The 27378-nt window shown below is 42.1% G+C and overlaps 1 protein-coding gene across 2 annotated transcripts; it reads left to right on the top strand.

Annotated features, from left to right (window-relative positions):
• Positions 1-478: 478 nt before the first annotated feature.
• UHRF1 (ubiquitin like with PHD and ring finger domains 1) lies at positions 479-27378 on the top strand. Of its 2 annotated transcripts, none has more exons than XM_024222187.2 (17): positions 479-613; positions 3540-3708; positions 10705-10968; positions 11438-11613; positions 12226-12441; positions 15317-15423; positions 15618-15804; positions 18092-18215; positions 18307-18414; positions 19451-19555; positions 20928-21034; positions 22036-22198; positions 22314-22451; positions 23918-24032; positions 24136-24293; positions 24820-24918; positions 25646-27378. In XM_024222187.2, exons 2-17 carry the CDS (start codon positions 3550-3552, stop codon positions 25790-25792), a joined length of 2373 nt encoding a protein of 790 aa, XP_024077955.1. In that variant the 5' UTR covers positions 479-613; positions 3540-3549; the 3' UTR covers positions 25793-27378. The 2 variants fall into 2 exon arrangements, with proteins under 2 accessions (XP_024077955.1, XP_024077962.1); XM_024222194.2 differs by lacking the exon at positions 479-613 and adding an exon at positions 3102-3180.

Raw genomic sequence — 27378 nt, 5'->3', positions numbered from 1 at the left:
TAAACGTCAGCCCTGTTCCACCCCGGAGGAGGCAGCGTTTTCCGCCGGAGCCATTTCTCCCGGGAGGTGGCGCTGAAGAGGGCCGAGGTGAAAGGCGTTGTCGGCATTTTATTCCCTCCACGGGACCTCTTCCAAAGCCCGGCTGGAATGAGCCTCCACACCTGCCCCAGGGGCTCATGCGTCTTGAGTCGGACTGGCAAGGCTGGGAACAAAGCAAGCGGCCGGCACCTTCCAGCTCCCGTGCTTCGCTCCCCTCACCCCGCATCCCAGCGCACCCACACGGCGCCCTCCCCAGCCGTGCCTGCAGGGTGCACCCCAGGGCGCTGCAGCAGCAACCCGCCCCCGGCATCCCCGGGCCGGTCGTGGGCTCCTCCCCGTCTTCCTCATTCCCGCCACCAGCCACCAATCGGCAGGAGCCCGCCCCACACCGGGCTTTTCCGCGCCAAACTCCAAAGCCAGCCGCCGGGTTCGCGGGCGGGAGCAGTCGCTGCGGGCGAGCGGCTCGGGCTCCTGGCGCTGCATTGAACCCAGAAGCGGACGGAGCATCGCTTGCACCCCGCGCGCGCCCTTGCCCCAGTCTCCCACCCCCGTTGCAGGCACCCGATTGCGAAAGGTGAGTGTCTCGTGGTGGCCCCGCAGTGGGGCTGGCTGAGGGGGGAAGAGGGCAATGGCTTATTCGCAGGAAAGGGGGTTGCAGCCTGTGGCAAATGGGAGATTCTTTGCCTCCTCCCGGCCTCCCCCAGCAGAAACCAAGTCTTTGCAAACATCGGAGGTCCTGTACCTGTCCTAGCTGGGATGTAACCTGCAGATTTGTCTGTAAAGGATTATTTACAGTATAGCGATAAGGAGGGAGGGGGGAGGTTATCCCATCAGTGGTATCCTATAGGAAAGTCGCTCAAGTATGAGATCAAGTCACTGTAACAGTCCTGGTGCCCCTACCCCTTATGAAATAGCAACGCGGAACGGAGCAACTTAAGGGTTGGGTTTTTTTTTTGCATTTTTAAAAAAGTTTGTTGTAGAAGGGAGGAGCCATTTGCAGATGGCTTATTCACTGACAGCAGCTAGGAAGCAGGGGATCCCCTGAGCCCGCCTCCCAAGTGCAAAGAGAGAGAGGGCGAGCCTATGCCAAAAAAGTGTCTTGCCATAGCAGCAAATGCCAACGGGCAGGGAGACATTTTGAGTCCCGCAGGGTGTTTATAATGTCGAGGTTTAGACGATGGGATCTTGCTCGTACAAGGAGCAGCTGCTGTGGGCTGTGCAAACGTGGGATAGCTCCTCGGAGAGACAGTCCCCGTCTTTTAAGCAGTCTGTCTTTTCCCCCAGCTCTGTCCCTTTCCCGCAAACTCCAACTAGTTCATGGTATGTCAGTAGAGTTAAAAATTGGGTGCCCCTATTTATAGAGTGCAGCATTTACCGGGTATGGCATAAATTTCCCCATCTCCAAGTACAAGCAGAGACAAAGTTCTCTGCGCCTCGAGTCCTGAAATGCAATGGGAAGGCAGTCTGGAGATCGCAATCGGTTTTTATTTTTTAAAGCCTATTTTTAGAGAGGATAATAGGTTTCGGTAATGAGCAGGCAGAGTCTTCGCCTGCATCCGTCACAGTTGCCAACAGGGAGCAGGCCCTTTCAGAAAGCGAACGCTCCACTCCTGCTGCTGGGTGCTGAGGCGGAAACGAGAAATCTTGCAGTTATATGTGAAATTCATTTTAGGGGATGGTGGGTTTGCAGATGTTATTGGCTTGCCATTGCATGCACAACTTGGAAATACCTCCCCCTGAGAAAAATAAATAAATAAAGCTAAAACAATTGAAAGTTTAAAATGTCCTATTCCCGGGTGGCATTGAGAGCTGCTTGCCTGTGATTTGAGCTTTGGTTGTACTTGGAGAGAGCCCTCTGGGGCTACATGTTCATTGGCAGCGAATGACAAACAAGGAACTCCCAAGTCAAAAGAAGTGCCTTGCTGTTCTCAAGTTCTAAAATTTAAACTGCACATATCCCCTCTTTCTACCTCCCTACCTACTTACTGCCTTGAAGAGGGTTTGCAAACTGCCATAGACTACCATCAAATGTGCAGTTTGTATTCCCGTGTCCCCACCCGCGCAAGTAGTCCCTGAAATTTATAGGTGTTTGTTTTAAAAGGCCACGCTTGCAGCTAGAAATCGAATTATAGAAGCTGGCAGCAGCACAGCTTTTGTAGTAACTCGGTCTGTGCATGCACTTGGAGGACTGGGAGACGCATCTGCTGACCACATTCACCATATGCTGCCCCTGAATATGCAGACAAGTTTCCCCTCATCCTAAGTGCAAGCAACAATCGGACACGGAGTTCCCATACACTCACCCCAGTCCCTGAGATGCGAATGTGGGAACGGGCCTTCTAAATCTTGCACTTGTTTATTCTTAACCTATATACTATGGGCTTTTTTTTGGGGGGGGGGGGGAATCGGATTTGCACAAGACAAATTAATTGTCAGCCTATGGCAATTTGGAAACCCCCCACCTCCAAAAGGTAAGAGGTCCCGTTTGCATTTCAGAGCCTGGCAGAAGGCCGCTGCTACTTTGCAATGGCTTGGTCTGTGCTTGCACCTGGGAGTTCTCATTGGTGATCGGCTGTAGCTAATGCCCAAACAAGGGACTCCTTCCTCCAGGGGCAAGCAGTAAGAGTAGGTGAGTGACGTGTCCTTCTGCCTGTCAGGCTATAAAATGCACCCCAAGAATGTGCCCCTCTATAAAGGCTAAGGAACGTTGCAAAATATAAAGGGGGGGGGGGGAAGATTTGCACCTTCAGTGGCATCTCTGGTCTCTGACCCTTTAGAACTGCCCCTTTAAAAAGCCTGGCAGCTGTCTTCTGTTATTTACATAACCACGCGAGATGTTGGTCGTGGGGCGGAAACTCCGCGAGACTGACGAGAGCGTTTCAATTGTGGCGCGAGATACAGTTGGCGCGCGGCGCCTGCCCGCGAGGAGGGAGACGGATGGCCTGGCGCAGCCTAACGGGCTAGGTTGCAGGGAGGGGCGGGCATGTAGGGCATGGGCCAATCGGCGTTGAGGCCGGCCGGCTGCGAGCCAATAATTTGGGAGGAGAGGGCGGGCCGCGCGGCGCGGAGCGAGTGTTAGGGTGAGAGGTCTCATTGATTCGGCGGCTGAAGACCGAGCGTCGCCCCCAACTTGTGGCTGAGGTGGGCGCTTGGGAACGTAGCGGGCGGCCGGGGTGGGTTCAGGGCGGCGTCCGGCCCTGGGGTGAGGGCTGCCTCCCGCAGCGGGGCTGGCCGGCTGGGGTAGCGGGATGTCCGCCTTGGGGAGATCTCCGCGGGGGGCTGGTCCAGGGGGTGTCCGGCCGGCCGAGGTGGGAAGGGCTGAGGCGGGATGGTCCCTAAGCGGGGGGGGGGGGGGGGTAAAAAGCCCCCTGGGGGGGGGGCGGGGGGGGGGCGGGCCCCCGGGGGGGGGGGGGGGGGGGGGGGTGGTGCCGACCCGCCCCCCCATCCTGGGACGTCCCTGTTGCTAGGTGTGTCACCCGCTCCCCCTTCTTCCCTGGCAGAGCCGCCGCCATGTGGATCCAGGTGCGCACCATGGATGGCAAGGAGACCCACCGGGTGGACTCGCTCTCCAAACTCACCAAGGTGGAGGAGCTGCGGCTGAGGATACACGAGGTGTTCGGCGAGGGCGTGGAACCCGACAGGCAGAGGCTCTTCTACCGGGGCAAACAGGTACCTGCTCTGTTCCCTTTCCTCATGTAATGAACCGGCACCCTCCAAAAATCCCCCTCACATTCCCCTCCCCCATAGCGAGTGGGGGTGAAACTCCCACCTTCTCTACCCCCTGGGCTGCATGGCATCAGACAAGGAATCCGTCTTAAACTGTGATCAAATAAAGTAACAAGTCTAAGGGTGGTGTTAATTAGATGTTCCTGCCCCACTGGAGTGACCAAACAGTACAATACAAGTCATTACTTTAACATTCATTCACATCTCCTCGTGCTCTTCTGATGCTTATGTTGGCAAAGCACCGTGGCTTTGAATTCACTGAAAAAATAGTGTTAACTTTGTGACAGTCTGTACCCCATAATTCACCCTTTTACAGAACTATGATAAATTTTGTACAAAGTATACCTCATGAGGTATCATTTGAATACGCATAATGCTGATTATTATTGTTGTCCTGTTAAAACTTGTGGCAACATTGCATGTAAAGTGATAGGATTCCTCTGTATGGAGTTTCTAAGACATGTTCCATGTCTGAGAGGAGCAGCTACAAATCAGGTGTCAACAAAGTTAAATGGACCATCACCTGGTTATGTGGCCATTCTTTGGCAGGGAAGAGGATGTGGGTGAAAATCTAAATCATGACAAAACAGCTGGGGGTTCCTGTCCAGATAGACTTTGTCTCCAGAACCTCAGCTGGAGATGTTTCTCGAAGAAGAGAGAACTATAAGAGGAGAGGGGAGATGCCCCAAATTATTCCTCCCCTTCTCTCGCCGTGGCATCCACAACACCTGACGAACAAAGGAAACAGTTTTGGCCTGGGGAAGGGATCCTGACTTAAAGAATTCAGCTAGTAAGACTGCTAGAACATGTAGTGAGAGAGACCTTTGCTTTGAATTCACTTAGCTTGTTAAGTTAGGCATTAGTTGCATTTTACATTTATTTTCTTGTAATCAATTCTGACTTTTATGCCTCGTTACTTGTCGTCACTTAAAACCTATCTTTTGTAGTTGTTAAACTTTTTTGTTGTTTTATCTAAACCAATGTGTTTGGATTGAAGTGTTGGGAAACTCCATTTGGGATATCGTTTTCTATTAATAAAATTATGGACTTTATATGAGCTTGTATTGTCCAGGAGAGAGCTGGGGGAAAATCTGGGACTGGGAGTTTGCTGGTGTTGCTCTGCAGTGTAATTCATAAGTGGCTAGCTATAGCACTCATACAATATAATTGGGAGTAATTTACATGCTGGAGGCTGTGTGTGAGGAGACTAGGGGTGGTAACCTTCACAGCGAAGCACGTAAAAGGCACCCCAGTTTGGAGAACTGAGGGGACAAAGCTGTTAATCAGTCCAGATTGTACCCTAGGTAAATCAAGCACAGCTTTTATGTGGTGAAGACATAGCCTATGTGAGCCTTGAGCATTAAAATGTAAGGGAATAGTATATCTTAGTATATGAGAGAGCCTCCCTCCTATTAGGAGTATGGTCCCCCCTGAGCCCATTGTTTACCATTTTTGTGGCTTGAATGCAGTGCTGGCAAAGATCTACTGAAGAGATGGTGGTTGTGTGCAGGGAAGAATTTACCTTTCTTTAGCTCTCATGAGTGAGAACCACATGGTATTGGGTGTTAACAGGGTGGGTTTGTGGCTTAGCAGAAGTGACCAGTTCTGGTAGTATGTCTGTTAATAGAGTAGACCAAGGAATTAGTGTAAAGACAAAGGGGCTGGTTAAACAGCACATTTGAGTAGAATGTAGTGATTCAAACTGGAGAAGTAGGGTGGCAAGTTTTGTCTGCTGTCAGCTGGAATCATTTTGTTTTTAAAACTATGGATTATGCTGCCATCTAGTGATTATTTTTTTTCTTACACGTTTCTATACTTTGTGTTTGGGATGTTCCATGAGGGATGGTGCTTGGCTGTATTTGCTAGAATAGGGGTAGGCAACCTATGGCACGTGTGCCGAAGGCAGCAGCGAGCTGATTTTCAGTGGCACTCACACTGCCTGGCCACTGGTCCGGAGGGCTCTGCATTTTAATTTAATTTTAAATGAAGCTTCTTAAACATTTTAAAAACCTTATTTACTTTACATACAACAATAGTTTAGTTATATATTATAGACTTATAGAAAGAGACCTTCTAAAAACGTTAAAATGTATGACTGGCACTCGAAACCTTAAATTAGAGTGAATAAATGAAGTATGCCAGCACACCACTTCTGAAAGGTTGCCAACCCCTGTGCTAGAAACTTAGGGGATACTCCCATATACAGTCAGTGTTGGCTTTAATGGTCATTTTCACAAGCTGTGTGTTTTTCAATTTTAGTTCAGCTATATCTATATAATGTGTACACACACACATACGGTCAAAGAGGGTAGGGAACATAGTTGTGGTCTGCTCAATATGAACCATTATCCAATTAGAGCATGACTTGTCTTAACTCCCCTAAGCTTAATCTTCAGTCAGTTTCACTGCATAGGTATGATGGTGAAGTGTGATTTATAGACTGATCCAAGGGCTTGTCAACACATTGAGCTATTCAGAAACAGCTCAATGTGTGGACATGCTTATATCAGCATAAGAGTGCCCTCTTCTGGTTTAGTTTGCTGTTCTCGAATAAGTGTGTCCAGACATGGAGTTATTCAGAAATAGATACTCAATTTTAAATTCACACCTTATCTTATTCTGGAATAATATTCATGTATGGGCAAGTCCTAAGATTTTTGATGATTGTGAAGAAAATTAATTGGCTGTAAACCAACTGTAGTGTTTTCCTGAGTCTGCAGGCAGACAGGTCAGTGCCTCTTGTTGTTCAGAGCTTCATCAGTTAATTCTGGATAATTTCATTACTGCTAATTAGAATCTGATGGGTGGTAGTGAAAATGTCACTAGTCAGTTTTGTTGCTTTGCTTGAGAAAGCTATGAACTGCAGTTAAGTCAGGTGTTGTTCAATTCATTTGGTGGTAGGATATAAAACAAAGGCTGTGGGAGTGTGGAGAATCTCACCACCATCATAGTAGTGGAGCGCTAAGAAATTGACATTTTAAATAAAAAGGATGGAGCCCCTGAACATCGTTCAGTGAGAGCGCCCTAGGAGACATTCTAATACCTCTTCTAGAAACTGGGCTTCTCACCAGGACATCATTCCTGGACTTCGCTAGTGGGGCTGTCATCTTTCATTTTTCATATCTACCTCTGTCTATTGAGTCACATACATGTTGTAATGTCTGCAGTATCTGCAGTTGTGCACACATATTGCGTGTAAGTACTTCGTGTAAATAGCTGAAAACAGACTGCTGCTGTGAAATAGATGACTTAAATAAATAAATGAAATCTAGGAGTTGTCTGCAGTCTAAAAACCAGATTTATTCCTAATCCTGGTTCAACATCTTGGTGTTTATCCAAAGTAGGACAGCTCTATTTTAGTTGGTCAAAGGGTACTTGTAAGAAAAGGGCAGTTACTGAGTTTGTAAAATCACATGGTATCTATGAAAATCAGATTTTACTAGGATCTGTGTGATCTCAGACTGTTAGGTTTAGTACTAAGTTTTTCAAGTTCTGGAAGTTTTACTGCTTTGAGGGGCTATAAAGATCTTGATTCACAGGAAGTAGTCTGTCTCCTGATAGCAGAGCTTTTTAAAAATCATGGGTAGCTGCTATCAAGTTAAACTTTGGCTTGGTAGTCTTGAGTGATTCAGTAATATTACATTCCTGACATTGTGTAGGACATTACATTTGTGTAACCAGAATGTGTTTCCTTCCGCAAGAAGTTACTACTTCTATGACTAGCTGAATTTCTGGTAAAATAAGCTTAAAAGGCTCGTAAATACAGGGCTCATATCCTACACTGATTTTGCATCATTAAGTTACATTCTAAAGCTTCATGCAAACTTCAGCTTGGTTAATTGGAAATTAGAGTGCTTGGAGAAGGAAGAAACCCCATTTATTTTACTTGACGTTTTTGCTTTAGCAGCACGTATAACCAATTTCCCCCTCAATTATGGTTACTGCCTTCTGTTAATTGTTCTAACAAAAACAAACCCCACAGTTGTAAAGGGAACACTTACCACTTGTCTGGGGGAAATAGCTTGGGTTTGTTCAATATGAATGTCTCCTGTCATGCTGGCTGGCTGCTAAATTCTCAGAATGTGTGCGGTGGAGCACTCCGAGTACAGTGCTGATGTATTGGGGTACCATTAGAAAGCTGAGAGGTTATTTTCTTGTGTTCAGGCAGAACTATGCGCCAAGTTGTATGCCTTGTGAGCTGCCAGAAGCACATTTGAGTGAGATTCTGCAGAGATTGTAAGTTTGTCTACGTATTTGGCAAATGAAGAAGGATTCCTTTTGAAGGAGTCAAGAGGATGGAGAATATTTTGGAACAAATTTGAAACAAATGCAGAACTTTAGCTCTCATTCAGTGCTTAAATACCACAGTGCCTTTATAAGTAACTTGAATGTGTACAGACACTAACAGAAATAATGGTGGTTCTAAAATATTTGGGGTCCTATTTCAGAAATTGGGGCCAATCTTATCTTGGAATCAAGCTATCAGGGTAGTAGGTGGAATCAGGCTGTTTGTTTCTTCCCTTTTTAATGTTATTGCTAGAGTAGGAAGATTGAGCCCCTGGACCAACTCTGCAACTCATCTTAATCAGCTGTTTGCTTTGCTTGTGCTTAAGGCCAGCCTTGCTTTTTTAGTAAACATTATTGCTAAAGAAGTTGTCACACTGTACTCTTTTCCAGTGTGGACACAGTTCAGAGAAACTTATTTTAGAAAAAAATCCTACCAATCAAATACTGGTAGCCCTAATGCAGGCAAGGTTCCTGCACCCAGAACTGTTTTAACCACTAATGTAACTTTACCCTGCTAAAAAGCAAGCCTAATCAAACATGTACCAGAGTTATGAACCCCCTCTGGTTTGAATACCTGACCCAGTGGGGATATTTTGTTAAATTTTCCCAGTGTAGGTGGGACTTTGAGAGTCTGAGCTTTGGTTGCAATCATCCTTGAAAAAGCGAACTTGAATGGTACTCCTGTGAGAGCTGTTATTAACATCACTGCTTTCTTGGTTGGAGAGGTGGTGGTTCTTTCCTCCCTTCGTAGCTCCCTACCTCCTTGCTTTAGCTCATTTTTGCATGGTCTGTTAGTGAAACTTGCTGATATTTTGCTTCCTGAAGAGCGGATCTTTAACAAAGCAGGGTTTTTGTAAAATACAAAATTACCCACATATTAACTGGAGCAAAAGATAGTAGTATAGTTGGAACGGTTAACAAGAATTCTCCCAAAGGTGAAGTGTCTCAAGATACTCCTATTTAAATAAGTGACTATTGGACATTGACACACTGGGGGCCTTGAATTAATAAGAGCTTTGGGAACAGTTATTAACAGGTAATAAAACTCCCACTGCAAATTGCAGTGCTTTTGGCAAAGCCTAGATAAAGCAGCATATTGTTACTGTTGGCTATAAAGAAACTAGTGCTGCTGTTTAAATCCCCAAGGTATTTTGTTTTACCTTGTTTAGGGTGAGGCAGGGAATGTAGCTTGCATAGACTTTAGCAGCCTCAAATGCATGAGGGAACCAAAGAAGACTTTAAAAAAAAATGCAGAATTAAGAGAGCTGTGAAGTGTAATACTAGTACTGGCTTGCTATGTATTTAATGGAGTATTCTCTAGTATAAGATCAGAGGGACTAGACCACAAAAGACTCATTCAGGGCACAGAGAAGGAATAATGGACTCTGATGGAGAGAATGTTTGAGGGTAGGGTTTAGGGTGAGATTTTTCCCCAACTGTAGTGCCTTTCCTGATTTGAAGTCTGTCAAGTTTGTGATCTGATTCATATTGCAAAATGATGGAAGGGGGAAAAACCTCCAATAATAAAACATTTGCAGCTGATATTGCTGCTTTCAGCATGTCATCTGGTACTCTATGCTCCTGTGGCTGCTCCTTGTGCATGTTCTCTCATCCTGTGCTGCTCTTTTCTTGATCTCGTCCTTTTGGTGTTCTCTATGCTGTTCTTCTGATACTAATTGCTAGTCGGAACCTGTTTTTTGTGATACCATTACTCTGGTAGTAAGTATAAGAAGATTCAGCTGATTCTCGATTTATGGATTTGATTAGTGCTATGATTCTTCATCTCTTTGCTGTTCTCATCCATATTTCCAGTAGTAGCCCCACAATTATTTTATGCCATGAATCACAATTCATTCTCAGTGATTCTTCTGAAGTGCAAGTTTTTGTGGTTAACTTGTTTCCCGCTGATAGAGAACAAAGCTCTGAGGATCACTTTTTTTTTAGTGGTTTGGGCTGGGAGGGATGATGATGATTTCCTGTAGAATTTCTATTAGTCAGACCTTAAATATGTGGTGAAGCTTGTCTAAACTGCTAAACTTGCTCCAGCATCAAGTCTTGTGCCTTAAATCTGGAATAGTAGTACTTCAGTAACTTCAAGAACTTTAAAAGGTACAGATTTATTTGGTCATCCATATCTTTATTACTATTTATGTAGTCAAAAGTCAGAGTTCTGCCATTGTGCAGTGCCACTTTTTTCCAAATTTTAATTTAACTTTCCTTCAAGTTAGCTTTATCTTTAAAAATATGAGAGACAATTCAGTCTTCTGAGTCTGTAGACTGATTCCAGAGACTACAACTGCTGCTGGCTTTGCTGAACAGCTGCAAAGTGAAATTAGGACTGGTCTGTTTCACACTGCCATTCAGAACCTAGTTAGAGAAGTGGAGAGTTCTACCATAGCGCAGATGCATTTTTTTCTCCAGTATTTGCATCTGAGTTTGTTCTATGAACAAAGAAATTTCCAAACAGTAAGAATAAAAATCTACTAGACACTCACAAATGTTTGAAAATTACAAATATTGCTTAATTCTTGTTAGTGCTTTTCAAGTATATTTTTTACATATACCTGCAAATGTAATCAAAGGCAGTTTTGAGTTGGCTTTAAAATATAAATGGAATTAACTAGATTGTTACTTTCTGAATTTATCCTGTAGATGGAAGATGGTCACTCCCTCTTTGACTACAATGTTGGATTGAATGATATTGTTCAGCTACTTGTAAGACAAAGCCCTGCTATGCTTCCTACGGTTAATAAAGAAAAGGACTCTGAACTCTCAGATACAGACTCTGGCTGCGGCTCAGGCCAGAGTGAGTCTGATAAGAACTCCAACAATGGCGAGGGTACAATAGAGTTGGAGTGTCAGCCTAGTACAGTAGCACAGGCTGACTGGGTTGATCCAGGATTTGGACTCTATAAGGTGAGTGTACGCTAGATTTTTTTTTTTTCCCCCTCAGGTACAAAGTACTACACAGAAATGAACAGCAAAGCCTCTTTCTAAAACCTTTGAGAAACTGATTGCTCAGAACAAGTACCTTTTTTACGTGCTTTTTACAGTGGGATTTTTAAGGTATGAGTGTGTTTTTACCGACCCAGTACAGACTATGACCACCTTGCAAGGCTGTCCTAAATTATTTACTAACACCATTGTGTGCGTGATGATGCACAAGACAAATGTTTAGACAATTCCTGACCCTATCTGAGAGAGAGAGAGAGAGAGAGAGAGAAGTCAGGATGTGCTGTGGGACCATCAAGAGAGTTCAAACGTAGGTACTTAAGTGGCCAGTTATAGTTCCCAAAAAACTAAGCCCTGTAGAGAGTGGCTTAATTGAGTTTCAAGCTTACTCTGAAAATTTATTTTGGAGAGTTACATGTCTTGCTTTGTTTAGATCAACGAGTTTGTAGATGCTCGGGATATGAACATGGGAGCATGGTTTGAAGCCCAGATTGTAAATGTGACCAGGAAAGAGAAGGCAGCAAATGAATCAAGTGATAGTGATACAGAGTCTGAACTGCAATCAACTGCTGCTGAAGAAGATATCCTATATCATGTGAAATATGAAGAGTGAGTTACAGCTAATGAAGGTCATTTTGAATGAGATACATTCCTGATGATGATGGAGAGTTTGGTCATGTAGAGAAGCAAGATTTTTGGCCTGGTTTGCACTAGAAAGCTTTATCAGCATAGCTGTATTGGTAGGAGTATGAGAAAAAAATTCACACCTCTAAACAACAAAGCTATACTGGCAAAAAAGCCCCTTTACTGGTATAGCACCTTCCATTTGGAGAAATTTTTAATAAAGCTGCTTCTCCACTATGGGTATTTTGCCAACATAGCTCTACCATCTATAGTACTAAACCATTTTAAGTGCAGACAGGATGTAACACTCCCAGCTTGTCTGAACTGTATGCACTTTAAAACTGGAGGATAAGTGGACCAGAGTGGAGGATAAGTGTCACTTTTGTTGAAGACTAGATAAATGGCCAAAATATTAAACAGGATGCAGCACTGAGAATTTTGGTGTGCCCTATGCTAGCAATGGATATGCTGGGGGGGAGAGAAGAACCAACTTTTGAACAGTTTTATGTTGTGTTGGTATAGACTGTTCTTAAAAACAGGTGGTTAAATGTGAAAATTAGATTATATTAAATAATTTAACTCTTTTCCCCAAAAAAGCTACCCAGAGAATGGAGTTGTAGAACTGAGTTCAAAAGATGTACGTACTCGAGCACGGACTGTTTTGAAGTGGCACCAACTAGAAGTAGGGGAAGTGGTGATGGTCAACTATAATCCCGATGAACCAAAAGAGAGAGGTTTTTGGTATGATGCAGAGATTCTGCGAAAACGGGAAACCAGAATGAACAAGGAGATGTATGCAAAGATACTGCTTGGGTAAGTAATCCTGACCCTAAAAGAATGAAATAGAGATGTAGAGTCCCAAAATTACTTTTAAATGTTCTGTTTGTAAGTGTTGCTCTTCTTTAATAGGTTTTGCTTGTCATCATTGCCTTCAATAAAGAAACCAATTACTTTCAACTCTTAAAAAAGCAGACTTTGTTAATCTTATTAGCACCATAACCAACTGAATGGAATGTAAAATTCTAACTCTTAGCCATTTGTTTTACTTATGTGGTTCATTTTGATTTGGACAACAGATATTAGACCAGTGAGTCCCACTTGCTAGTTTTAATTCACTAGCCCAGATTTGATTATGAACATTGTCAGGAAAGGTCAACAGTCGGGTAAAAATCTTTCTCAATAACTTAAAAAAAAAAAAAAAAGAGAGAGAGAGAAAGTGAACTCATTGTTTTCATTTTACAAATGCTGTGTAGAAAAGTCCCTTTGTGTGTAGGTTGCCATGTTAAGCTCCTTTTGACCAAGTTCTGATCTAGAACATGAAAGTAGATGCAAATATCTGGACCCTATGAACCCATGCCTTTGAAAAAGAAAGTATATTTAAAAAAAAAAAAAAACAGGCAGTGTTCTGTGCCTACATGATATCATCACCTTTGTTTATTACATCATTTAAATGTTAAACTTTTTTTTCGAGGTCTTATCTGCACACTTTTATTTTGTTTTTGGTGCCAGTTTTTAATTTGCACATTTTTGGCCAACCTTGTGAAGGACTTATACTCAAATCAGTGGCATTTTTGTTTGTATGTAATGAAGTAATTGAATGTGGCATTTGGAAAAAAAAGATGAACATTTCAGGGAATGTTCTAGGCATCAATGGTCAGAACCCTGTTGATTTTTAGGGAATTCAGAAAACTAAAAATGGGGGGCAAATGGAGTCTCTCCCAGCTCTTTAGCATAACCCTAGCTTCTAGAACCTAGAACCTCTGCAATTGTCTACAGATCAAAGAACTGCTTGATGGTATCCATTAACACTTTCTAGCATAATAAACCTTATCTTTGCTCATCATATCAATAGTTTTAATATATTGACACACTGACTTCTCTCCAAGACAGAAAAAAGAAAAATGGCGCAGGAGGAAGTGCACACAGTCCCTGTAAAAAGCAACAGAGTCTCCTGTGGCACCTTTAAGACTAACAGATGTATTGGAGCATAAGCTTTCGTGGGTGAATACCCACTTTGTCAGACGCCTGCGTCCGAAGAAGTGGGTTGTAGCCCACGAAAGCTTATGCTCTAATAAATTTGTTAGTCTCTAAGGTGCCACAAGTACTCCTGTTATTTTTGCTGACACAGAACAGTGAATCACCAACGGGCCTTTGTGTTTTAGGGGGGCATGCAGAATCCCTAGTGGGTGATGAGAGATTGGAGGATCCTGGTTAGGGGGAATGGAAGGTGTGGGAGCAATAGGGATACACTCTAGACCTGGAATGGGGAACACACAATGCATGCCATGGGTGGATATAGGAATGGCACAGAGCCATTGGTGTAGGGGCAGAATGGGGGACCCTGGTATGGGAGGAGGGTGGAATAGGGGGCACATAGAGACCCTGGCACAGAAGAGATTGGGAGGAAATGTAGGGAGTTCCTGAAAAAGACTGGGATGGAGGGTGGCACATGGGGTGTTCAGTTTCCATAATAAAAGTTTGCAACCTTTTGAGGATATCGTAATAATTTAAGCATAGTTTTTGCTGAGAAACTCTTTTGAGCTGTAGGTTCAAATTCTGCAAAGTTCAGCTCAGCCTCTAACACTACCTGAGGTAGTGTTGCCTTCAACCAATCTCTGTGTTAAGGGATATTAAACCCTTCATGGGTGAATTTATTTAATGTAAAAAGGAATTCAGGTTGGTAGTAAGGATTGTAAACTTTCAGGCAGAGGCTGTCTTTTGTTCTCCATTTGGAATCTAGGTGGGGTCCTGGTCCATGACTAGAGCTCCTAGATGCTACCTCAAAACAAAGAACAATATGGGTGGGCGGGGTGGAGACCAGGCTAGACGTGCTGGAAACAGCCCGGAATTGTTGGGTAGTCAAAGTGCAGCTAAGGTAAAGAGGCTGTTAATAGAAGAGGAATTTGCTATGGAACTGGATTGAAGAGGCATTGGTTGGCCAATGGCAGAGGGGCAGTGGCATAGAGCAGGCATGTTCCAGGTGGATGTGGAAAAGACAATTGGGGAGGGTGGACATGCTGTAGTGGAGGAGCAGACACTAGAGCTTGGGAAGAAATGACCAGTTGCATAAACAAAGCTTTTGTTTTACATAATAGCCCTAACTTGACTAAAATAGCTCCGTGGAATGAATTGATTAAAGCTCCTGCTTTTTTTTGTAAGAACAGGCATTACTGGCATGCTTTTTAAAGAAACAAAACAGCATAGTTAGCACTTAACTCAGAACCCAATCACCATTTAACGCTCCATTGCAAAGACTTGGGGAATTTAACACATTTTTAAGACTTCTTTACGCACAGGTTTTGCACCACTATAACTATAAAGCACTTTTATACAGGAATAACTGCATCTATACTAGGGTTTTTTATATTACCTTTAACTATATCTGTTTCTAAATCAGTATAGCTGCCCAAAAATAGGGTATAGACCAGCGCTTAGTACTGTGGCTCCTGTCCAGCTGCAGACTAGGGCCATATCTAGAGCAACATAGCTACAGTGCTGTTGCCTCATTGACTATTATAAATCTGTTAACTGATCATCTTGTACGTGATCCAGATGCTTCATTGAAATTACTTGTGATCCAGGATATATTGCACCTGCCTCCCAGTCTGCATTACGTAGTATATCTGTGCAGCAGTGAGGTGTTTTGTTTAAAGGCCGATTTTGTTGACTTATGAATTTCTCCCCTTAGGGATGCTGGTGATTCCTTGAATGACTGTAGAATTATCTTTGTGGATGAAATTTACAAAATTGAAGAACCTGGCAGTGTTAGTCCAGCTAGCACCAGCCCGTTAAAAAGTGAGGAGTTTTTTTTTTTTTAATGTTGCCCTTAAACTTTACACTACATCCTATTGTTATGATTTTAGTATTGGAGACCCAAGAAAATTAACCTTTTTAATATGTTTGTGGTTGAGGCTTTTTGTCCATTTTAGTGTAACTAGTATTTTCTGAAATCTGAAGCAGCAGTAATTGTGGTTTCTGTATGTTCATAGGGCAGAGTGGACCAGTGTGTAAACATTGTAAAGACAACCCAAACAAGACCTGCAGGATGTGTGCCTGTCATGTGTGTGGAGGTAAACAGGATCCAGATAAACAGCTAATGTGTGATGAGTGTGACATGGCTTTCCACATCTACTGCCTCAACCCTCCCCTTAGTAGCATACCAGATGATGAGGACTGGTAAGTCATGAAAATGCCTGTTCAGTCTTGTAACTTGTATGTAGGCGTTAGGTGGTGAAAAGTGTAAGGCCTTGTGTGTGTACACACACACACACGTCTCTGAAGGTGTGTGTTTTTAACCAATTTTGTTATTCCAGAGCAAGACCTCATGAATGATATTAAAATCAATTTAAAGCTGAATTGTAGCTATTTAGTTTTAGCTCAAGTCAATTCCTTTCCTTATTTAATTACTATAATTCAGGTTTAAGTTGATTTTTTTTAATTGATTCCAAGAGATTTTGCTCATGTTTAACAAAATTTATTAAAAACACACCGTCAGAGGCCAAAGCTGCAGAAATGTCTGTCTGTGCTCAAAAATTAGACTGACTTAGCTATGTCACTTAAGGCTATGAAAAATTTCACACTCTGAGCACTGTACTTAAGTCACCCAAACACCCAGTGTAGATGTGGCTAGGTCTACAGAATTTTTCTGTTGACCTAGCACCACCTGTTGGAGAGAGTGATGGAAAAGCCTTTGTCAATGTAGTTAATCAATCTAGAAAGCCTTTACACCAGTGGTTCTCAACCTATTTACCAGTGTGGGCCGTATATACAGCTCTGTGTCATATGGGCCGCATCCATACACTATATTCTACCCATATGGCCCTGAGGATGTCACCTGGGCTGCAGCTGTATGCTGATTGGGCCACGTGTTGAGAACCACTGGTTTACGCTATGGCGCTACAACGTCACACTTGCGGTGTCATAGCTGTGCTGCTATAGCTGCTGTAGTGTAGATAGGCCTTTTTGTGTATAGTCAACACCTAAATGTAAATACTTGTTTTGATGGAGGCTATACCTTCTAGAAGTATTGGGACGTAGCTGCGTAAGACGTTACCAGCCCTATTAAGCTATGCCTTCTCTAAATTGGGATGGATCTCTGTGAATGAGGCCTTGTCTACACTACAGGGGAAATTCTATCTAAGCTATGCAATTTGAGTTACGTGAATAGCATAACTCAAATCGACGTAGCTTAGATCTACTTACTGCGGGGTCCCCACTACGCAATGTCGACTGGAGAGTGATCTGCGGTTGATTTTTAGCGGGTTTTCACTAGACCCGCTAAATTGACAGCCGCTGCATTGATCGATTCCCCAGTAAGTGTAGACAAGCCCTAAGAATGTTCTGAGCTTTGGATCATTTGCTGAAACATAAATGTTTGTTTATAGTACTAAAAATATGCTGGAACATATGAAAACCAGGTCTGTGATTCAGTTAAAAATCTAAAATACATTTAGTAACAAAGCAAAGTTTATAGCATCATAAGCATGAGGTTTCTTCAGCCAGATTATTACTCTTCTTATAAGTAAGTTTCTTGAATGGTAGTTCTATGAACAGTGCTGATTTGTGGAAAGCAAAATAAGCAGCCACTTTGCTGCTGTTAACACTAGCCAATCAAGTTTGAAAATATGCAGTGCATACATTTCACAAGTTAAAACTTTCTCCTGGTCTCCTTGGACTAAATTTTCTAGAGTGATTAGTGATTTTTGGAGTGGAAGGGATTGCCTAAGCTGACTCTTTAAAGGGGTCTTCAGTACTCTGAGAATCAAGCCCCTTTTAAGGCATCTCAACTTGGGCAAGCAAAATAACTAGATTGGGCGGGGCGGAGTAGTAGGCGCTCTTCTCTCAATGCTGCATTGTTGTGGAGGTGATAGCTTATGTATTTTTAAAACTAGGACCTCTAGATATCTTATCTGATAAATGCTCTCTTGTCAATGTGATCTTTACAGTTGCTAATCTGACTTGTAGCCTTCATTGATAGGAAAGAATGTAGCCCTTTGGCAGAACGGGAATGAGGCAACTTGTTTCAGTACAGGTTGCAGTCACTTGCAGATCCTATCCATAGTGGAGTCAGAATGATGCCAGCTAGTTGAACAGCTATTGCAGACTTTGTGTATGTCTTACCTTACCCATCATGAACAGGCCTTTTTTGAGAACCATGTCCGTTAAAACATGCTGTATGTTAACATTCTTTTCTCTTCCACATGCTCTGTTCCAACATTCCGTAACTTGGGTTTATAATATTTCTCAGAAACAGCCAGGAAAGCTGTGCAAGAACCCTGTCCGAACAGCTGTATTTAGTACAATTTTAATTCTGTTGTTGAGAGGCTGTCCGTATAGGGTGTACACAACTTCAGATAAGCTTCCCAAGTTTCTACTTTATAACCCACCAATACACTCTAAGCAAAACACCATTTTTAACTTGAGGGGCTACCACAAACTAATTTTTATTGACTGGCAATTCTAGGTATTGCCCTGAATGTCGGAATGATGCAAGTGAAGTGGTTTTAGCAGGAGAGAAGTTAAAAGAAAGTAAAAAGAAGGCAAAGATGGCATCTGCTAATTCATCCTCTCAGAGAGACTGGGGCAAGGTTGGTGTAAAGCTTGTTTTGTCTTGTATCTTAATATGTAAAGCATGATGATTGATGGCAGTTCTTAGCTCTGGCTTTCTTATTGAAACAGGGTATGGCATGTGTGGGTCGCACGAGGGAATGTACCATTGTCCCCTCTAACCACTATGGACCAATTCCTGGGGTTCCAGTTGGCACCATGTGGAAATTCAGAGTCCAGGTATGAAATAGCAGTGCTGGAGTGAACTTCCAGAGTGGGAAATAGGAACGATGTAACTCTTGCCCAAGGAATTTGAAACAGAAGCTACGTTGGCACACTTGCCACAGGACTTCAACGTGCAGAGAGGAAAAGACTGGCTTTGTCTGTTGCGAGCGTAAAGTGTGGGGGATTGTTTTGTCTTACATTTTTTTGATGTAAAAAAAGACATGAAACATGTTAAAAATACAAACACAAGCAGACAGAAAAAATAATCTTCTACAGTCCTGCTGAAAACTTCCTTTGAGGCCCTAGATATATGAAAAGGGGGGCGCTTTCACCCCATAATTGAAGGGAGTGAGGAGTGTGAACTGAATTAACCAGAACGCTTTCTCTCCCCCCCCCCCCCCCACCCCCCCAACTGTTGTGTTATGAACAGTTGGAATAAAATTGCTTTCCCTCTCAATAGTTTCACTTCCTTGGTATCTGGAATATCATATACCTACTAGTTGTTTAGTTGGCAGTCTTCCAGCACAAACATTAAGATAAAACCTGAATTTCTGATGGTTACCCTCACATAGTCAAGCTATTGTTAAAGGGGAAAAAAGTGGATTTGTCCTTTATGGGTTACTCTTAAGACTTCATCTGTTCCTCCTCTCTTCAACCTGAAGTTATAGGGCCCAATTCATTGTTTCTCTTCACCTTGGGCAAAGCAGATGCAAAATGCGACTGTTTTGATTTGACAGTATTTTACTCATTTTGCACTGGTGTAAATGACTGCACATTGTGCAGGGCAACAAGTCAGGACCCTTATCTGTTGGAAGATGTGTAATATTAGATATTTCTTGATACAGGTAAATAGGAACACATGAAAAGATTCTATTTTTGTACATACAAACAAATATCTGAAAACGATAAGGAAAACAAAAACCGAAGAAGTTGTGCGGGCCATCAGCAACTTAGTTGTGCACATGCATTGATTCATGTTGGTGCTAAATAATTGCAGCTATTTGTGGTCTGTTGGAACTGCTGTCCAGTTAACTCTACTGATCTCTTCTAGGTGAGTGAATCTGGTGTTCACAGGCCCCATGTAGCAGGTATACATGGCAGGAGCAATGATGGTGCTTACTCCCTGGTCCTGGCAGGAGGTTATGAAGATGATATAGTAAGTGAATCTTGGAACTGTTTACTCGTTGATCTTCTCTATAAAAGATCCCAGAGTACTGAATTACACTTTTGTATTTAAAACAAAAACTTGGGTTCATCTGATACTCTGCATTCTGCATCACATCTTTCATCTGAAGAACTTAACACCAGTTCAGACAGGGAGTACCAGGCAAAGAAAAACCATAACCCTGAATAATAGGATATTTTTGCTTGGAAAGAGGGTCAGGGACAAGTTAAGTAAGCTTATGACACTTGTGCAGCCTATCCCCTCTCCAGGAAACACTGTCCTCTTCCTAGGAGACCCATTTCCCACTCCAAAAAGTGCCCAGAGAACCTCCTGTTTCCCTCTTGCCATATCTCCCTGTGTCAACAGTATTCAGCACAGAGTTAGGAAGTACAATTGAACCATTACTGTTAAGTATTTGCCTGTTGGCTTTGTGGGGTGAATAGGCTTGACTGGCACTGGCTTTGCCCAAGAATACTTCTCATTCTTCCACCTCTTCCCAGCCTTATTTCCCCCAATGGGTGCCTCCACAATCCATGAAATAGTCAGTTGAAAACATAAAATGTAACTGGACTGCCCAGTGGCCTAAGGCTTAAGTTTACTTGCCACAAGGTCAGACTTTGGCAGATTTGTCTACCATTGCAAGGACCAAGGGGAGGCAAATTGTATCCCCCTAATTCTAGGGCTGCAAGGGCTGGTTTGATTTCCTGATGCAGGCTAGTGGGGAACCCTTGTAACTTATGCTGTTGGCCCTTCCCTGGGCTATTTAAATAGGAAGCTGGGTAAGGGAGAGGGGAACAGAAGCTGTGCAGTAGGAAGTGGGTTCTCTCTGGCAGCAGGAGACTAGCCTGACCAAACTTGACTTTGTTCGAGAGTTTTAAGTTTGGGAGCTCTGAGTCCTGAGGTGAGGACTGTATGACATGTTTGTTGTAATTGCTCCTTTCCTGAAATCTTTGAAAAGTGGTTATGCTGTTTTGTTAGTATGTGTTGGCTTTTCCTCCCCCAGATCTGTTTAAAGTGAATTTATTGATGCCCATTTGGAAAAGTGAGGTTGAGGCTCCCCTGCAGTGCTAGAGCTGATCACAAGTGGGTGCACAGGGACTGCCAACACCTTTACAAGTCCCTTTTACTGGTGCTGTACACCAGGAGTCACCTTGCACCTGTCCTGTGGCTCCTTTTGTAGTGGCTACCCCAGCACAAGGACCCATAGGACAACTGAATCTGGCAGAGCTGGGATTAGGAATCTGAATCCCCTGTTCTCTCCACTAGATCAGTGTATTACTCTGTACTATTGCACTAGATCTGTATTATTTTGTTTCAACTATTTTGTGAGTATGAATTACTGAACAATCAATGTATATTTCAGGATCATGGAAATTCTTTCACTTACACGGGGAGTGGAGGTCGCGATCTTTCTGGAAACAAACGTACGGCGGAACAATCTTGTGATCAAAAACTCACCAACATGAACAGGTTGGAAACATTCACGCTGTGCCTCATGAAACTTTAACCAAAAATAAGAGAGATCTTCAAAGTTATGGCTTCGCTGTGCATGATGGTTATACATCAATGTGTAATGGGAAAATTCCCAGTAGGACACTGGAAATGGGATTAGACCCCAGATTTAATATTTGCTGCAACTTCCAAGAACAGAGGGATGAATTAGAACACAAGTTTTCAAACTCTAGCCTGTAGTACATTCATGATCCGTACAGCACTTGCTACTGATCTGCGGAGATGGCAAGTCACACAGAACTGTTCTTCTGCACCTTATTTTTAGCTGCTAAATTACATTAAAATAACTAAAAACACCTTTAAAATCCTTTTATGTTCGTACTCTTCCAAATAATCAGGTACTCTTGTTGGCAAAAATGTGTTTGTGAATGGGAGGTAATTGAGAAAGGCAGGACAGGCAATCCATGTGATACTCTGTATTAAAATTTGGTGATGAGGACCATTATCATGTTTATACCCAGGTGATTGCTTGGCCTTCCCTGAAAGTTAATATTTCTCACTTTTTGTCTGGGCAAAGGAATAAACAAAATGCGTGGGCAAGATTCCATACTGTTACCTGGAATTTTGGAAGAACAGAGTTTGAATACCTTCCTTACTGCAGAGAGTAGTAGTAAAAGCACAGATTGGCAATAATAAGTAAATCCCACTACTGAAAAGGGAATAGTCCATGAGCAAAACCCGTCATGTCAGACTGCGTGGTAACAGTGACTGAGAAACTACTAGCACTGGTTGAATCTTGGCTGTATATCTCTGTTCTGCTTCATACAATTCCATGTTGTGTTTCCTGCTTTGGCTTTGATATATGTGCTGCTCAGAGGGGTATTGAACATTAGTACTACCTTATCGTACTTCGTATTCATATCCTTTCTAGTAGGCTTATTACCAGGCTTTTCTTATTCCATGCCTGCTTCTGGACAGTTCTTCCCTAGTAAATACATTAAATTGGTTTATTCTTGCAGAGCTCTGGCTCTGAACTGCAGTGCCCCCATCAATGATAAAGATGGAGCAGAGGCCAAGGATTGGAGAGCTGGGAAGCCAGTCAGAGTGGTGAGGAATGTAAAGGGAGGCAAACACAGCAAATATGCTCCCCGAGAGGGAAACCGATATGATGGAATATACAAGGTAAGCAGGCATTCCCATCTTGGAATTAATTGGGAGAGGATGATGAAGATTGATGTTTGGTTATGGCAGAAATATGTTTCTGTAGCTTCTAAGGGGCTTATGTCCTTCCTTTTAGGTTGTGAAATATTGGCCTGAGACTGGGAAATCTGGCTTTTTAGTGTGGCGTTACCTACTTAGGAGGGATGATGAGGAGCCTGCCCCCTGGACCAAGGAAGGGAAGGACAGGATGAAAAAGCTTGGCCTAACAATGCAGGTACATAATTCTTATTAACGAACATTTCCTGCTGAAAGAACTAGGAGGCGTGCAAGGATTGTTATATTGTCCTTTTACCTTGGCAGATGTGTTAGGATTCTCTGCTTTGTCTGTTTGAAGGAGGAACTTAAGAATTAGTATAGTACTTCCACGATTGAGGGATATTGCACCTTTATTACTGTGAATTGTTTGTTACCAGTCTATTAGCATATCTGAAAACTAAACTTGGTTTAGTGGAGTATATTCACTGTTTACTCCAAAATACAGGCAAAATGTACTTAGTCCTACTGGAACTCTTCTATCCCAAACTGGTGTTCTGTGGAATATAGTTTTGCTGCTTGTACTCTGCTAGCAAATGTATCTGAAGATCTTGTCTTCATAACGCTCAAAGGTGCCACCCCTTCCTGTTTCCCTCAGAGCTGGTCAAAGGGTGAGTGGTTATGGTCAGTGGAAATTGGCACCTTCTTAATCACAAGTGTGATCTAAGTGCCGAGAGTTCTGCCTGTTCACCTTACTACATTAAATTTTTACTCCTATTGCTGCAGAACCAGCACAGTTTAAGGTAGGTTGAATTGAGATTCTCTTCTGGCTAGCACATCAACAACAGAACGGTTAATGTCTAATAGCAGGGCCAAATTCTGCTGTTATTTGCACCCGAACAATAGGATTGTTTAGGCAAAATTTGGCCCATGAAATCTTACAGGTGGTGATGTACAAATTAGGAATAAATCAACTTCCAGAGGCCAGTTTGAGCTTGTTGAACAGGTAGTTAGTAAAATTCCCTTTATTAGTAAAGCGAAATTGATCTGGGGTCATTGAGATATAATAAACATGGAATCTCACAGTACAAATTTGTGTCACTTTTTTGGAGTAGAACTGCAATTTTTATTGATTTATTTGCTAGCAGTGGTTCCCAGTGTCACTTTTCAGCAATGTATTTATCAGTAGGAAAATTAAACTCTTGGAGCCAGGAAGCTGCTACTTAAAGGATCTCTTTTGAGACTGGTTCACAGAATCCCAGGTTACAAGCAAATGATGGCCAATTTTTTTCTTTGTCTTGGGTTTTCTAGGAGAAGCTGTTGCCTGAAATCCTTGCAGTGTGTTTAATATAATCTACTGACAAGTACCATTACTAAATTTAAAGTTATTAAATGGCATAATTGTAGCATGATATTTTGTTCCTACCATTTGTTTACATAGACTTTTCTTTACCATTTGTCTGTAAAATTATGGAATAGGAAGCCAGAAAGCTTGACGTTTCTCATTTTCTGTAGCCTGAGCCTGACCTATTTTCCAAAGGAGGAGGGGCAGGGGGTTGAAAACTTGAACATCTTTCTAAACTGGCTTTAGATCATTTTGATGTAACCTAATCTGAGAGGTCCTACCAATGAGAGCGGTACGTTTGATTCTGATATTTTATCATTTTTTTCTCCTCCGTCTTCCCTGCGCCCCCCTCACCCCCCCAGTATCCCGAGGGGTATTTGGAAGCTGTTGCAAACAAAGATAAGGAGAAAGAAAATAAGAGAGGTGATGAAGAGTGTGAAACACCAGGGAAGGGAAAGAGGAAAAGGAAATCAGCAGGTTGGTATAATAGGCAAGTGAAGGTGGCAAACTTTCTTTAGCTCTTTTAGTGCTATAGCAAGCTGAATATTTTGTCTCTAAAAAGGTCCCCATGCTTTTTTAGGTGATGAGATAAAGCTCCCCACCTCTCCTAGAGGGACTCCAAAAAAGACTAAAGTTGAGCCGTACAAGCTGACATCCCAGCAAAAGGCCCTTATTAAAGATGATGAATCCAATGAAAAACTATGGAATGAAGTACTAGAAGCTCTCAAGGATGGACCGGTATGTCAGATACTCCTCATCCCAGAACTGTAGTAGCAATAGCTACCTGTTTGTCTTCAGACCTGTGCCTCTTGGCCTCACTACTTACAGGGGAATAGCCTCGCTGAATTCCATGGGAAACATTCCTTTGAGTCAGCAAGGGTGAGAAGGGATGGCTATCTTCATTCAGAATGCTGCAGCCAGGACTGTTGTGCATTGAATCCTGTTTCTGGCTTCCTCAGTTGTTCTAAGCTATTCAGACAAGAATAACTTGCAGAAACTAATTCCATTCAATTATGTCAACTGCTGTTTTGCTACCTGGAAGTCCATAGCATGACTCAAATTGAATACTAAATATTCTGATTGGAGTAATCTGTTGTAATTTAGGTTCCTTTCTTGGAATTCTACAGAATATTCTGCTTTCATCTTCAATTTAAAAAAGTCTCTAGCATTTTGCAGTTTTATGAATGGTGTCTTCAGTAATTTGGATTGTGCTGCATGTTTGGAGAGCAGTAGTAATGGAATGACTCTGTATTTTCTCTCTTAGAAATTCCTGAATAAAGTGGAAGAAACCTTCCTGTGTATTTGCTGTCAGGAGGTGGTATTTCAGCCAGTCACAACAGTGTGCCAGCATAATGTGTGCAAGGTGAGTGGTAGCCAGGATGTCTGTTGTTGCCCATTAAGAAAGCTGTGAATTTCCCTATTCAGAATAAAACTTCTCTACAGCCTTTAAGAATTGTATTATGGCTTGAAAGTTATGTAATAGTTCTTCTCATAGAAAGACACCTTGATTTACCTATCTTTGTTACGGTCACGTGAATAATGATGACTTGAATATTCTGTGACACAGAAGTGCCTGTAATGGACTATCCACTGTTCTGTCCTGCCAGCATCTGAGTAAGAGACAGCAAAAGATTAATCACTGTTGGTTGAGTAAGCCTGCTAGCCCACTTAACTGTTGTTTGCAGGGTCGTTGGTACCAGGATATTAGCGGGACAAGATACTGCCTCACCCACCTCGTGCCCCCCACTTTAACTATTGACAGACTTGTAAATATGACTGTGAGAACTGTTGTGAATTATTTCCTGCAGAGACGGTGACTGTTCTTAGCAACTGTGGAGTTCTTGCTCTTTTATAGTGTAATCATATATTGAAACAATCCATATCATGTATTTAAACCTTGTGTCTGACCAAATCTCTTCACAGAAGAAAACATGCAAATGCTTCCACTGTCTCAGATAGCCAGTCTGGGTTTTTGTCAAGTGAATTGACTTTGCGCATACCTTTGTCTCTGCCCAATAGGGGCTGTGTAAAATGAGCGAAGCTCTGCAACTTAATCTCTTAATGTCTCTTCTGTTTCTTTCCTCTCCCAGGATTGTTTGGATCGATCCTTTAGAGCAGACGTGTATAGTTGTCCAGCTTGTCGCTATGATCTTGGCAAAAACTATACTATGCAGGTGAACGAAACGCTGCAGGCCCTTCTAACTCAGCTCTTCCCTGGTTATGGCAATGGACGATGATTCTGTAAAGCACTTCTAACTTCCTTTTGTTTAAACTTGTTAATGGGTTTTCAGTGGGCTTAATTTAAAGAAATAGTTTCCCTTCCCCCCAAAAGTTTTAAGTCTTCCTTGTTATAAAATCTATAAACTTTGCGAAATCTTCTTTTGTATGTTTGTGGGTATTTTCTTTTTGTTTAATGTTGGATTTTGAGCTCCTTTTTTTTCCCCCCCTGAAACCTGCCGTTCATCAGCACAGTTTTTTTTTTTTTAAATGGAATTACAAACTGCTTCCGGTAAGGCTGCTAAAGATCATGACAAAGTTCTCAATGTTCCCTATATTTTTTTATTCATTCAGAAAATGGCTTATTTGCTTAGAACAATCTTTATGAAGTCTATGGATTTGGCCATAAAAGTAGATCTGGGTATCTCTGTGGCAGCATTTTGATGCTCCAGTTGTACAAGATGGTTCCTGGCTTATGACTTGTGACCTAGGTTGTTTTTTGGTAACCTTTTTTTCCCTTGTGCTTGTATCAAATTTTATTAAAAGCCATTCCTCAACAGTTATGTCCACAAAAAGCCTTCACGCATTAGCCAAGTAGTTGGGGCAATAAGAACTACTACCTCAGTTGGACATGTCTCTTACTTAGGGAACTATTTGTTCAACCAGGTGCTATCTTCTATCCAGAATGCCATAGTAGAACATACTAAAGCCATTTTTAAGTGCCTTTGGTCCTTTATGGGAAAGACAGGGGTCTGAATTGCCAATTTTTTTTTAAGCACTGTAATGTTTAAATTGCCAGCCAGATTTCTTTTGGGTAAAAGTAACACGGTAGCTGTATGTCAGTAGTGTGGAGTTGCATATTTTAAGGTTTTTTTTCCTGGTGCTAGATGTATTATGGTAACATGCATTTACTTTTTCACTGCATTTCTACCTAGAAATGAAGAATAAGTTGTTGAAAATTGTTAATTAAACATCTGATGATTGTACATGAGACCAGGAAACCTTAATTTTGTGAACGGAATGTCTTTTCCTAATAGTACCAAAGTTAGCAGTTTAATACCTCAGCATACCAGGGACTTTTTAATTACACTTCAGAGCACACAGACTGGAACAAATATGCCTTTTTTTTTAACTTTTACCCTTTTTAAAATTATAATGTTAATATGTTAGGGAAAAACTTTTTTTTATAGTTTTTTGCTGAATTTGTCACATTTTGTAAAATGTGCAAGTTGAAATTCTCAAAATAAATATCTTTTCAGATTAAAATGTTTGCCTTTGTCTCCTTAAGTTTTGAGATTGTGAAAATATTTCAATATTGAGATTAATTAAAATCTAAATTGGGATTCCTTTGAAAATCACACCCTAGATCTATAGTATAAATGCAAGAACAAGGTAGAAATTAATTTGAATTTAGAAAACTTCGTACTCTTAACACTTTTGTTAAAGGGAACAAGGAAATGGATTTTCAGACACATCTAGTTCTGGAGGATTGTATTGGTGATTCATTATACAGAACTCCATTAAGATTTCTACCTCTGTCATGATTTTTGTCAAGGTAACAGAATAAGATTGTGGAAAATAACCATACTGATAAGATATCTTTGAA

Source organism: Terrapene carolina, unplaced genomic scaffold (genome assembly GCF_002925995.2).
Source record: "Terrapene carolina triunguis isolate 2854851 unplaced genomic scaffold, T_m_triunguis-2.0 Scaffold194, whole genome shotgun sequence".
Taxonomy (NCBI): domain Eukaryota; kingdom Metazoa; phylum Chordata; order Testudines; family Emydidae; genus Terrapene; species Terrapene triunguis.
This window is presented reverse-complemented; position numbering and strand designations above follow the sequence as displayed.